This window comes from Anneissia japonica, unplaced genomic scaffold (genome assembly GCF_011630105.1).
Source record: "Anneissia japonica isolate Jap-2015-1 unplaced genomic scaffold, ASM1163010v1 scaffold2999_len715162_cov194, whole genome shotgun sequence".
NCBI lineage: Eukaryota > Metazoa > Echinodermata > Crinoidea > Comatulida > Comatulidae > Anneissia > Anneissia japonica.
Window position 1 is genome coordinate 93,265 of NW_022754077.1, and position 13,926 is coordinate 107,190.

General features: G+C 34.3%; 1 protein-coding gene and 1 long non-coding RNA gene across 2 annotated transcripts in view; one reads left to right on the forward strand and one right to left on the reverse strand.

Annotated features, from left to right (window-relative positions):
• Positions 1 to 3,700, reverse strand: part of LOC117123052 — an 18,928-nt gene extending 15,228 nt beyond the window's left edge. The window contains exon 1 of the long non-coding RNA XR_004447796.1: positions 3,688 to 3,700. This is a non-coding gene — a long non-coding RNA (uncharacterized LOC117123052). The remainder of the gene's footprint in view (positions 1 to 3,687) is intronic.
• LOC117123048 (anoctamin-10-like) lies at positions 73 to 7,207 on the forward strand (the record flags this gene model as incomplete). Its single annotated transcript, XM_033268869.1, is given in 8 exon segments — positions 73 to 642; positions 1,131 to 1,186; positions 2,615 to 2,689; positions 2,832 to 3,002; positions 3,408 to 3,599; positions 4,068 to 4,199; positions 4,462 to 4,578; positions 5,279 to 7,207. Coding segments are annotated over 8 exon segments (1,343 nt in total), but the record flags the coding sequence as incomplete, so codon positions are not given.
• Positions 7,208 to 13,926: the final 6,719 nt, after the last annotated feature.

The window sequence follows — 13,926 nt, forward strand, 5'->3', positions numbered from 1 at the left end:
GTATTAAAATGTGCTCAAAATAGTGTTATAGTCTCCTAACATTTTTTATTTTGTTTCATTTTTTTCCCCTAGACAAAATTCGAAGATACTTCGGGGAAACGGTTGCAATATATTTCAGGTTTCTGGGATTCTACACCAGAATGCTTATATTTCCAGCGGTATTCGGTATAGTCTATTACTTCTTCGGTGGTAAAAGGCGTGCAAGCCATAGTTACGCACTTTTCGCAGTATTCAACTTAATCTGGACCACTTGTTTCCTGGAGATGTGGAAACGTAGGTGTGCAGCGACCGCTTTCCGATGGGGCACGTATGGAATGGTAAAGTTTGAAGAGGCACGACCCTCATACACGGGTGAAGTCCATATTAATCCGGTAACGAAACGGGAGGAGCCGTACTATCCAAAATGGAAACGCATGTTGAAGAAGTACGGCGTATCGGTTCCCATTATTTTCCTCTGTCTTGTATTTGCGTTTTGGATGATGCTAATGTCCTTTCATTTCGAGGCTAAAGTGTCCAAACTTTATGACCTGGAAACGACAGAGGGTCAAATCATGTTCCAAGTTCCTAGTATTGTCTACTCCATCTTGATTGTCGTTTGCAACAAAATTTACCGCAAGTTGGCAAGATTCTTGAATGATTGGGGTAAATATTTTTATATAGTGTCGGAGCATACTGTAAATCAGACAGTAACAAAATCTTGCAAACTATAGTGTAATGTGTGTCACATGCTAGCAAAATGTGATTGTCCTCACAAATCAATTCAGTCTCGTGTAAATCATTATCATCATGATTATTATCACCATCTTCATGCTATTTAGAAATGCCTCCATTAATGATTTATTACAAGATTACCCAAGCTAATAACCACGATTCTTGAAGGGAGGTGGTTAGCTATGAGATTCATAGACTAAGGGAATACCCAGACATCCTGATGGGGTTCATTGGAAGATCTCTTTTTGGATCAGGAGGCCAACCCCAAGAGCTGGATTGTGTTTTCAGGTCTGTTAGCCCAACACAGAGAGTAATCTGTAAAAATATAAATTACATAATTTATGTGTTCAATTCATTTAAAGATTTTATATAATTTTGTCCTTTGTACAATTGTAGTGTTGTTTTTTTTTTCTTCGTAGAAAACCATCGCTTAGAGTCTTCGTATGCAAACAATCTTATTTTGAAGCTTGTTGTGGTATGCTGTCATATTAATGGTTTTTGCATGTACTAAAAAAAGGCCAATATTATTATAACATTTAGAATAACATTAACAATAATGATAATTATAATTATAATGATATCAATTTGTATAGCACCATTCTAATTACACTTTTACAGTGTTCTCCCGAAGCCGGATTTGCTGGCATTATTTTGCCGGAATGAAACTCTTCCGACAGGAATTAAAAAATGACAATTTTTCTTTTTCAAAATACAGATATTATAAATTGATAAGATTAAGATATCCCCCTCAAAGAAGAGAGAAAACCTTAAACCTCTTCTTTGGTGCTATCCACCATTAAAAAAGTTGCTGGAATAAATGTTTTTATTGAGAAAACACTGTATTTAAGTTTTCTTTTTCAAGTTGAATAATCCTATAATGCAATTCGTTAACCAACTAAACACATTCCCATAATGCCTTTTCACTTGTCAAATATCCTATCCACCAATAAGCCAATTCGTAGTCTACAAAGCCAACTACAAATTTGCCCTTATCCAAGGTCAATCAACAAACCTGTGTTGTGTGTATATCTGTTTTTGTCGGTTAAACTTTATATATGCATGCACATTTCATAATGAGGATTGGCTTATTGCCATACTTTTATGTTGGCTGCATCATCACCGCATAATCTTATTTTTCCAGCTGGAGTTTTTTTGTATATGGTTTAGCTTTTTGTGGATTAACATTAACCTTTTAAACCATTACTAATTCTAATAATTATTTTGCTGTATATTTGAAATAATATCAACATTTTAGTTTTAATAGAAATTAATTCCAGAATTTATTAAAAAATACTGACAAAATATATTTGACAATAGGTTTTGTGGCTGCTTGGCATAGTTTGAGCTAACATTACCCCAGCTGTGTGCTAAACTCTATTGGCTAATGATAAATTAATTCTTTGTCCACTTATTCACTACTTTCTCAGTTAATTACATTTATATCTGTGTATTTAGAAAGCTTTGCCACCAAGGATGTTTCTTTACTCCATGGTTAGATTTGAAGGTTGTGGTGATGCATTCAACATTCCTGTGGTTCCCACTATCAATCTAATAAATGTCTGCATTTTTGTTTCTGAGATTTATCTTCCTCGCATTTATATACTTTAAGAGTCATTATTATAGGTTACTGTTAACCATGTTTTGTTCTAATCATCCAGTATAATATACTATAACCATTATTTTTTAAATTAACATGCTCATTTTGCAGTAACATACAATTTATTAAACTTGAGCATGGAAAATATTGAATTTAAAAAATGGGTATATTATGGGTAAATATATTTTAAATTGATGATTTTTATGTTCCTTCAAAATGAGCAAATTAATTTCAAAAATTATTTTGTAATTTCTTTGGTTGTTTGCCTGGGACAATGCATCTTTAACAATTCCTTATTATTTTCAGTTTGAATTCTTCAATTGTTTCATGTCTTTGTTCTATGTGGCATTTTACCTCAGGGATATGAAGATGCTGAGGCAGGTGAGTTCTATAAATAAAGGCCTAATTAATACAAGTAAAGTTTTTAATAATTATTTTAATATTTTTCAGTTTTAGCTTACAATATTTTAAGAAGACAAATTCCTTGTTTTGTAAAGTTTCAGATTATTTATATGTCTTATAGTATGTGTCAAGTTTGCTAATTGTGTCACAAGTTATTGATCAAATGATTGAGACTGTCATCCCGTACCTGGTCCTACGTTTCATCAGGAAGGGCACTTTACCAGATTCTCATGATAAGTCTGAGGGTGCAGACCATCCAGCATTAAGAGAGAGTAAAATGGACGAATATGAGGTTCGTTTATTTATAGTTGTATAATAAGAGGATCTCATTAACTTACCACATTTATTACAAATTATAATATTATAAAATAAGTTGAAAAGATATAAAACACTACAGTATCAAACACCGAAGAAAATTATACAAGCCATCATTGACAATATATTACAAACTTTATTCATTCATCTTCCAGAAATGAAACAATATATAAAATATATCATACTTATATAATATAACATACAAACTTCTATTTTATTTTGCTAAATTAACACCATTTAATCCAGATGAGTTTCATGGTATTGTTCTTATTCAGATTTAGATTGAATTTTATTTGTCCAATATGACAATAGCAGTGTGTTTATTTATTTGTCATTTTCAGTTCAGCAGTAATTGAGCGATGTTTTATTTTTATTTTATTAGGGTACATTTGATGATTACCTTGAACTGTTTCTACAATTTGGTTATATATCCCTGTTCTCTGCAGTCTACCCTCTCGCAGCCTGCTTCGCTTTGGCCAATAATCTGATTGAAATCCGTTCAGATGGTTTTAAATTTTGCCGTGTCCTGCAGCGACCTTTCTCAAGGCCTGCCGCAGACATTGGTACATGGCTGGTAAGTTATAAGTGGAAAATATTAACCTCTGACCTGTGACCTATGTAGAGCCTTATTGCATATACGGTAGTTTCTACGTGCTTTAAACAAAATTAGAAAAACAAAGAAAGTTTGAAAATGCGGTCAGCTTTGGAGTGTGTTGTCCACCAAGGAGATCCGTTGGTACACGGATCAATTCAATCTGCTGCTTTCTAAATGGGTCTTTGGGTTATCCTTAGTGTTCACATCGGATAAATCCAAACCCAAACAAATAGCGGTGGTTGTATTTAACAGGATAATATTTGAACCAAGGCATTTGTCTTAACCCCAAACTACAGCTCCACCACAAAGTTAAGCATTGGCATTGTTATCGTGCAAGGCAGCAAAATTACCTCAAAAAAGCAACAAGTCCCACACTGAAAAAATTATCACACATATTCTGTTTATCATTTTACGAGTAATACCTGTTTCTTATGTTTCCTTTTGTAGCTAGTATTTGAGACAATGAGTGTACTTGCGGTCATCACTAACTGTGCTCTGATTGGCATGTCACCGGAGATCCAATCATGGCTCCCAGAAATCTCACTAATTAAGCAAGTTCTTATCTTTGTTGGTGTCGAAGTAAGTGCAAAATTTTGTTCTCCCCCTTTTTCAAAGCACCTTTTACACTGGCCAAAATTGCTGGAACCGAGCATTGCATCCTTTAATAAAAGAATCTATGTCATGATATGCAGTGACAGACGCATGTCCGGTACGACTTGATTGATGTGTCAACATTACAAGTTCCTTGCAGTAGCTACAGTATACACGACAACAACTGCACCCTTTGCCTGGCATCTTAATTTTGTTAGCTGTTGGTATTTATATTTATTTCCATTTGCAGCATATATTTCTTGGAGCAAAAGTAGCAATTGCTATACTTATACCTGACCTACCAGAATGGCTGGAGATCGAGTTAGCCAAGGAGGAGTACCAATCTAAGCAGGCCCTGTTACAAAAGGTAGCATCACATATGTGTTAACTTACAGTATGATGAGTATAAAATTATGAATGATATGGTTTCAAATTGTAACTGCGAGTTAACTGACAAAACATGCCCTAAGCAATTCCCCAACTGAAGCAGCGGGGAATTTGATTATAGAAGCAGTTGGCACAACTGTAAGGTCAAGGGTTTAAATTCCACGCTAGCTTTCCACTTGTCTTTTTGGGCATGGTACTTTATCTGTGTTTATCTCCACCCATCTGTAATAGACCTTAACAGAGTGTCAATAAAATTTAAAATCATATCTTTTCTCTATTAAATAGTTTCTGTCACATTAACTCAAATAACGATACAGTATTTTACTTGAGATTAACCATTTTGTGTACACTGAAATTAAACCATTGTCCTTAAGCATCACCGAACATGGAATGTGGTGTCATACAAGTTATTTTGCTTGATTCTTTTTTGATTGAATCTTAACTGACCAATCAGAACAGAAGTATGCGGTTGTCCCGAAAAGACACAAGCTTACATATGTTTATGCTGTTGTTTTCTTGGACCCTAGCAACAATATCCAAGGGGTGGGGCTTACTGTAGCAGAACGATCCATTTATCGTGTTGCATTAATATGTTGTATTACAAAACAGCAGTGTGCATATGCCTATGTTTTTCTGTGTAAATGCATATCCTAATAAGATCACCTTCATTTGAATTACAGAAAGCTGAGGAAATGAAGAAGACAGAATGATATGTTCACTTCCCTCTGCAAGTGTACTCATTTTACAGGGAGAAATTGTGAGTGTCTCTAACTGTATTCTTGTACACCCATAAAGCCTTTTGTATTGTGAATTAAATCCGATGTCATTGGAGTCCTTATCTTAAAAAAGAAATTGATTGCAGTTTAATTGTATTCGTTTGTATATGCACAAAATGTCGTACAAGGCAACTTGTGCATTGATTGGTAAAGTGGGCCTTACCCCCTTCTGCATAGCAATCAAATTGACTGGATTAGAATGGATTTCATTGTACTATCAAAAGCTAAAAAAAAAATATCCAGTACTGTAATTTGAAGCAATGTTTTTCTTGAGTTTCTGAACCAATCCTAGAGGCTGTTTAATATTAGAATCAGTATGATTTTATGTAAATATAATGAAGAAGCTTGACCAATCCAAGATGCTGTTTTATAGCACATTTAGTACATTTCATGCAATATTATAATAAAAATGCTGGACCAATCACAGAGTAGGACATTTACAGTTGGACTTGCCAAAGTCGAATCCAAAAAGACATTGAAAAATTGTTTGACTTAAATAAAATTCGACTTACAGATCGTTAATTAATGGAAAACAAAACAATTTGGCATGTAAAGTAAGATCGACTTAGAAATTATTCGAGTTGATAAAATTCGACTTGCAGATCATTAATAAAAAGAAAACTTGAAAAATTGGCATGTAAAATAACATCGACTTATAAATTATTTGAGTTAGGCAAAGCTGACTTAAGCAAATTTAACTGTAGTACAATTTTAAGAGATATTTTAACGACATTGCTGGACCAATCCAAGAGGATGTTTCATAGTCCATTCAGTACTACAATGGACCTTTTTGCTAAGCACCACCCATCATATAGTGTTGCACAAAATGACAACATAAATGTATATAAATACATGTGTATATGGGACAAGGGGGTTTTCCTGGCATTGTTCTGATTGGCCAGTTGGTAGATTTGATTGAAACTTCAGAAATGTCCATTTGAAAAAATGTTGTGATGAAAATCTTTGGCCAATCCCAGATGCTGTTACATAGCACACTTGGTATGATTTCAAGCAATATTACAATGAAGGTGCTGGTCCAATCCAAAAAGCTATGTCATAGTACATGGAAGAATTATTTCAAGCAATCATTAGTATAAAAGTGTTGGACCAATCACGGAAGTTGTTTCATAGCACATTTTTAAATTATTTTAGGCAATCTTACTATGAAGGTGCTGGGCTAATCACAGAGTTTGTTTCATAGCACAATTAGAATTATTTTAAGCAATTTTATTATGAAGCTGCTGGGCCAATCTCAGAGGTTGTTTCATAGCACATGTTAAAATTATTTAAAGCAATCTTTAGTATGAAGGCACTGGACCAATTACAGAAGTTGTTTCATAGCACATGTTAAAATTATTTTAGGCAATATTTATTATGAAGGTGCTGGGCCAATCACAGAGTTTGTTTCATAGTACAATTAGAATTATTTAAAGCAATCTTTAAAACTTTTGGACTGATCTAATGTATATACAGTACTGCAAAATATTCAGTCAGCCCAGCATAGTTTACACATCTACTTACCTCATTTTTGAAAAATTAGAATATACATTTTTTTTAACAACAGAATGTACTTCACAATAGAACCTATATATTTTTATCTTATTTATTAATATGTTATGCATTTTTTAAGACATGGTATTCAGTAATTGTGTTTTATTATATCACCAATGGGGGTATTTCTCCTTTAAAAAAAAAGTTCAAAAACAACCAAATAGTTTATAGTTTGTCAAATATTTTATTGTATATTTTACTTTTGTAGTTTACCATTGTTTATATTAGTTTGTCAAATAGTTTTAGATTTATCAGTAATTAAAATTTTATTCTATAAAAATATGTATTCTCTAAAGTGTTTATCAATATAATTAAGTCTTGAATTATTTTGTATATTTAACTATTTTAATTGAAAATTAGAAATATTTTCATCATTAATTAAACTTGAATAATACTATATCAATATTTTGCACAGACTTCTCTATAGAGTACTACAGTGTTACATCACGATACCGTGTGATACTACTCCGTTGCTATCGTTGCAAAAAGCGTTCAACCGGGTGCCATTTTCTCCACTGACAAACCATTGATCCCAATTTCTAATGTAATTATTGAAGATGTATTGTCCCATGCTAAATATCAAAAAAATCATTAAAATATTTTTTGAAATTAACTTGCCCATTTTGAAGTAACATAAAAAGTAAATTTTAACTGATGATTAAATGTGTGTTCGATAACTAATATAATGCGAGCTTTTGTGTTTTTAGTACATTTTGATGGTAAAATCTTAGATTTCAAAATGCCTATTCCAGAAAGCCTATGAAGTCATTCAGGCGTAATGAACGGTAACCAATGTCTGTTGACAAAAGAGAGCGCCACCTGGCGTCGTGACAACACGACTGTGGTACTCTATTGTAATACTGTTTCAATCGATAATAAATCAAGCACAATGGATGTAAACTTACTGCGAGGTTTTGTCAATGTTAACAACATTAAGATTTAAAAAATCAAAAATAGATGATGAACAGAGACGATGGGACAAAAACGTTTTCCCACATTTATGACGAACTCCAGAGGGATGGATCCAGAAATGTCCGAAAAGGGGGGGCCAAAAGTGAGGCCAATTGAGATCACACCACCCTAAGGGGTCTGGGGCAAGCCCCTGTGAAATTTTTGTTTTCTAGATGCCTGAAATTAACCTCAGAGGCGTTTTGGGGCGATCAATTTTTTTCTTTTTTTTTTACTTTCCAAAAAGAGGACTGGGGCCCGGGCCCCTAAATCCGCACCTGAACTCCCCAAAACCAATCCTAACAGTAAAAGAGCTGGCACCAGAGGGCATAGTTCACAAAATGCCCAAAACAACGGATGCTAGCTCACATAACCTGACGAAGTCATGTTGATGTCATCAACGAATGCTCGCAGTAAGCTTACATTCATTGTGCATGGATCATTATCGATAAAACAGTTCTACAGCTGTAATAAGCTAACCGGATGAAACTATTTAAAGACCTATTTATTGTCTGCTAATTAGTTTGAGAGAGTTTGTTTTTGTAGTCAAAAGTCTGTACATCAACACACTGGTTTTTTTTATTATGAATGTATCTCATTGATGGAAAATGAGAATTTTTAAGACAATTCAATATGTTTAATTCAATTTTGAAAGGGTTTTCAGATTTTACCAGACAGTACATTTTTGTAGAAAATGAGTGGCATAGCGGTAAGGTATTAGGCTTTCAATCAAGAGGTCGTGGGTTCGAGGCCGCTGCTTGTGATTCTGCTTGAGTCCTTTGACACTTTACAGTTCACACTCCAATTCGAGACCCCTCTAATTCCGAGGCCCCTCTAATTCCGAGTTCCCTCTAATTCGAGACCGCTTTTTTATAGAACCAAATAAAAATGTTCAATCTTTTAACAATATGCTAACCCTCTAATTGGAAACCAAACCACATGACCACCACAAATGCTTATGTCCCAAAGGTGGTCTCAAATTTGTGGGTAAACTGTATCTATATTTGCCTCTCTTTACCCAGGAATTCAAATGGGTACCTGGTAGGAGGTGATTGATTCAGAATGAAATTGGTAGTTTTGAATTAACATAACTTGGAATATGGTGGGCCAGCAAATTTCACATGATTTTATTCTTCAGCCAGTAAAAAGAGTGCCTTATTCAGTTCTTCCTGAAAGAGATATATTAGCGCTTGAAAATTCCTTTTTAATCTTTTGAAAGAAAAGGAAAAGAATCTATTGAATTATCTCAACACAGAGAGTATATTGTTATTCATTTATAAGACGTTTCTGTTCATATCTTATACTTTATAGACTAATAATACAATAATAGAACACTAAACAATAGAAATATATATGCAGCTACAAGAAAGAAGCTCTCCAACACAAAAAGCTGTCCAGACTATAAAAATTTATTTAAAAAAAAACATGTGACATGCCTAAATATAGGCACATCATGACTATATATGGGCATACAACAGTTTTTTGTCAAAGAAAGGATATGATAGTTTGGACAAAGCTTAAGATGAGTTTATCCAGCCTGCTTCTGTTTTCTACTACTAGTCTTAAGATAACACATCAAATTCTTGTATGTGTAAGTTTCTCGGATTTTATTAAGAGTATCTACATTAAGTGGATTTTCTTAAATACAATGTGGCCATTGAGTTGTTGTAAGTACTCATTTAAATAGAAGATGTTTACAAGAACGCCAGCTTAAATGGACTTTCTTTTGTTATGTTTTACCGAATATTCATGGTATTAATTATAATCTAGACGGAAATTGCTTCAGGAACGTTCGCACATAGGCCTACATAATTTTGCAGAAGCTCGGTAATGTAATATAAATTGAATACAGTCAATTATAATGAAATACTAGACTATGGACATTATTTCTTTCAATTTACGATGTGGCTTTAAAATTACTTTAAAATGTTACATTTCAACATTTATTTTACAATGTTACATTTTTACAGGCAAGAGTTTATCGACATAACTAAGCCTAGTTGTCGTTACTTGTAATGCCAAATGGAATGCTGATAATATTTTTGACCATGGCCCAAAGCAACCGAACGGGCCCTTTGAACATGTAAAAAAAATTAAATGCCATGAGAAACAAAAAAAAAATTCCGGAGCGGACAGGCATATAGGCATACCTTAGCCAGTTACCTCAAGCATCGTCGTTATGGCAATGTATGACTTACTGGCACACATACTTGACACCCTATTCAATGCTTTGATCTTACCCTAATTACGGTACACACTTTCTTGATCGGATCCTACCATAAACAATCTTATCCATGACCTTATGGTCTTACCAACCCACCACCCTCCGTATGAATTCCTTTTCTTTGATAGCCCTCACCTTTGTCTTAACTGGTAATTACTTTCTTGATATCCTCTAATAGACCCAGCCATTTATCTTCTATTAACTGTTTCATCCCGATTTTAGGTCCGTTTTTATGCGATTCATGTTGTCTTGGCATTTTATGTAGTTTTAAAAATCGATTTATCGAGGCAGACCAAGAGCTGGCGCGCCTGCGGACACGGGAGTGTTTGATTGGGTTTTTTTTGTTCTTATTACCAATAGGAAAGCTTCCAATTTTTCTGGACTACTGCTAATTTTTTTTTTTTATAGAGAAGTGGTTTAAAAACCGTGTTTGATTGACATTAAAAGTTCAGTATTGTAAAACTGTCTTTTGGCCATGTCGTAATACTGATACTTTCGTCAGTATTTAACATTCAAGATATTGCTTTTTTAATCGAGATTAAGCTTTTTTTTAATTACGCATTTCGCGAATTAAAGAGCAAAGCAAAATACTGTATATTATATTATATTTGAATTTCATTTTAGTGTTGCACTACGTTTTCAAAATAGCCCAAACCGTTAGAATCATCCCTATTCCGAGTAGAATCTTCGCCCATCGTTGAATGACGTTGATACGGACGCATGCAGCCACTGTATTTGACGTTGGTAGGCTACGGACGCATGCGTCCCCTTATACGAACCATTGTGCGTCGTGTTTATTTCGAGTGTATTATTATTATTATTGATAGTTGTGGTTAGTTGTTGTTCCAGTGACATCTCGTGTCCTTAAAGCGTATGCAAATAAAAACGTTCTTGTAGGCAAACACTGCAGCATGTAAACATCGTTTGTATTCCCTAGGCCCATGATTTCTACCCTGTTCTTTTGAGGCAATGAATGCCGGTAGCCGATGAGTGGCAACCCCAGATGGATACGCATGTAAACAACCATGTGTTTATATATTGGCATTGTTAGGTATCTTCGATATATCGATGAAAATACGCGTAAGGGAATTGTACGGTAGTAACTAACAAATTTTAATTTACTATTAGGCAGTGGTAAGAGTTTGAGTTAAAATACACAATACAGTATTAATAAACTATTGAATTGCGCGTTTAAAAATATGATAAAATATGAATACCCGTAAATAGTCGAATAAGGGCCGCTCTCTCGATTAAGCACCGCTCTCGAACTGAGACAACTATATACGTATATAGTTGTCTCAGCCTCGAATAAGCGCCGCACCAAACGTGATTTTTTTTTTGCTAAGCGCCGCTCTCGAATAAGCGCCTGTGCGCAATGGAAGAAACAGGGTAATAATTACAATGTATACAGTGTTCAAATAGAAGCACACGCATATCTTTATCAACGTTTATTTACGATGATGTAGAGTCTAGGCCTACCGAACTACGGGAATACGTGAGATAGGTAACATTGGAACAAGCATGGAACGCGGAACGCTAATATTTGTTTAATAAGCGCCGCACTGAAGCCTCCAAGAATTTTATAAGCGCCGATTATTCTATAGCATTTACGGTAGTTATCACGTTCTTATGAGACAGATCGAAACAAAATTCTTGGCCTACTAAGGACATTTTAAATTGTCTGCATGGCAAAGGGCCGAACATAAGTAATGAAACGGTATTATGCATTTGTTAGGCCTATAATACGTTCAGTTGGATTAGATCTCAACCAGGGCTAGGGGAGTGGGGTGTGACGTGGGTTCCGATTTGAGAACTAAATTCCTATTCAATTGGAAACTCAATGGTCGATTTTATTTTTATAACCCACTAATTTTCCGTCATGAGGGAGCCTCATGACGGAATCCTCTGCGCCTTACCTATCGTTCTATTTTCAATTAGAACCACGGGTCCCCCTCCCCTTGCAATTAATGACCCCACCAATTAAAGACCACCTCCAATTAAAGACCACTTGAAACAAATGTTTTTTTATCTTTAATTATTCTAATTAGAGACCAAAGCTGCTATAAAATAATACCACTATTACATTATTAAATTCATTGTATTATTACGTCTGATATTATTATTATACCGTAATCATCGATGTAATTAGTACTGCAATTACATTGGCCTAGGATTTTCTGCTTAGCAGTATCCATGATTGCTAAGGGGGGTTCTAAAGCGGAGAAAGCTAACTAAATACACTTTCATTGTCTTAAGTTGTTATGCTCATTAATATTTGTAACTGGCCTAATTTTTAATTTGAAGGGGTACATTATAAAATGGATGTTTTGAACCATAGAGCAAAGAAGTGTTTGAACTCAACGAGCCCACTGGCTACAGGTATAAGACTAAGAAAACCTGCATTATTATTTGTGTCTTTTTCGTACTCTACAAAAATGACCGACACTCCAGACGATCTGGTCAGGATGTAATGCCTCCTCCTGCTCTAGTTCGTAGTTTCGATTTTCTGTTTTCTCTTCACGGTAGATATTTTGACAATTATTTCAGTACTGCAAATTTAGTTGCATTATATTCAGGTCTTATAAAAAGAACAGTTGAACGTGCCCGGGCTCCTCTTCCTTTTCCATTCTATTCCTTAGTGGAAATATTCTGTGAAATTGTACTTTCATACATCATTTTTCTCCCGATAGGATAGGCCCTATCGATATTCTTTAAAAAATGCAAGAGGGCGTCTCTTTTCTTTTCCGGACAACCAACATTTGGGGGTTTTTTTTCATGGCCTTATCGATGAAAAAAATTCAAGGTCATTTTTTAACTAAATCTAAGTTGGTAAATATTTACGCATTTCTATTTGCGATTACGATCGGTGATTCTCGTTCAGAAATAATGGGAATCGGCTAAAAAACAAGTCTTAAACTGATGACGTAGCTGTTCGTGGTTATCGTTTCTTCTAAGGCTGTGAACCGCCTTGTGGTGCACGTTTCCGCCAGCGCCTGACGTCATCTGTAAAATCTGCCAATCTTAAATTTTGACACATGTCATTCACAGTCATTTCACAAAATAAAATTTAATCGTGTAATATACCCTAAGCTTTGATAAAAACTAAGCTTTTAATTGGCATCTGTCTAAGTGTTTGTTTAGCGCACTTCAATGCACGGTAAGTTAGCAAACATCGTCCACGCACTGAATCCAGTGTACACAGTAGGCCTAAGTGAGTGACTATCGAGACGGAATACTAGGCAGAGGTCTAGGGCTACTTGATTGTGTCAACATTCTTTAACTGCTAAAGTCTTGTTGATGTAATAACTCTCTATGTTAGTGATGTAATTCGCAATAGTAAACTATGCATTGCAATACAAATAATTACAACATTATATTTTGGCGTGATATATTAACAATCAAACAATTTAGATACATTATAATAATTTAAAAAAAACTATATATAAAAAGTATTATATTAAAAGTGAACAATAATAATGGTGATGATGATGACAGTACCGTATACATTACGTTTTATTTATTTCTTTATGTGCAATAATAGTAGGTATAATAATAAAAATAATAATAATAATAATAATAATAATAGTATGTATGTGTAATAATTGTATGTATTGCAGTATGTTTTGTTGTGATATGCCTATATATATAATTTAGGCGGATAATTAAAAAAAACTTTTTTGATGATGATGGTGTTGGTTATGTTGATGATATGAGAATGATGTTGATGTTGATTATCATGGAGATGATGATGACGATGATGAGGATGGTATTGCTTTCTGTGCGTGGCGGCAGTATCGTAAAGAAATTCGTCAATTGTTACACATCAACA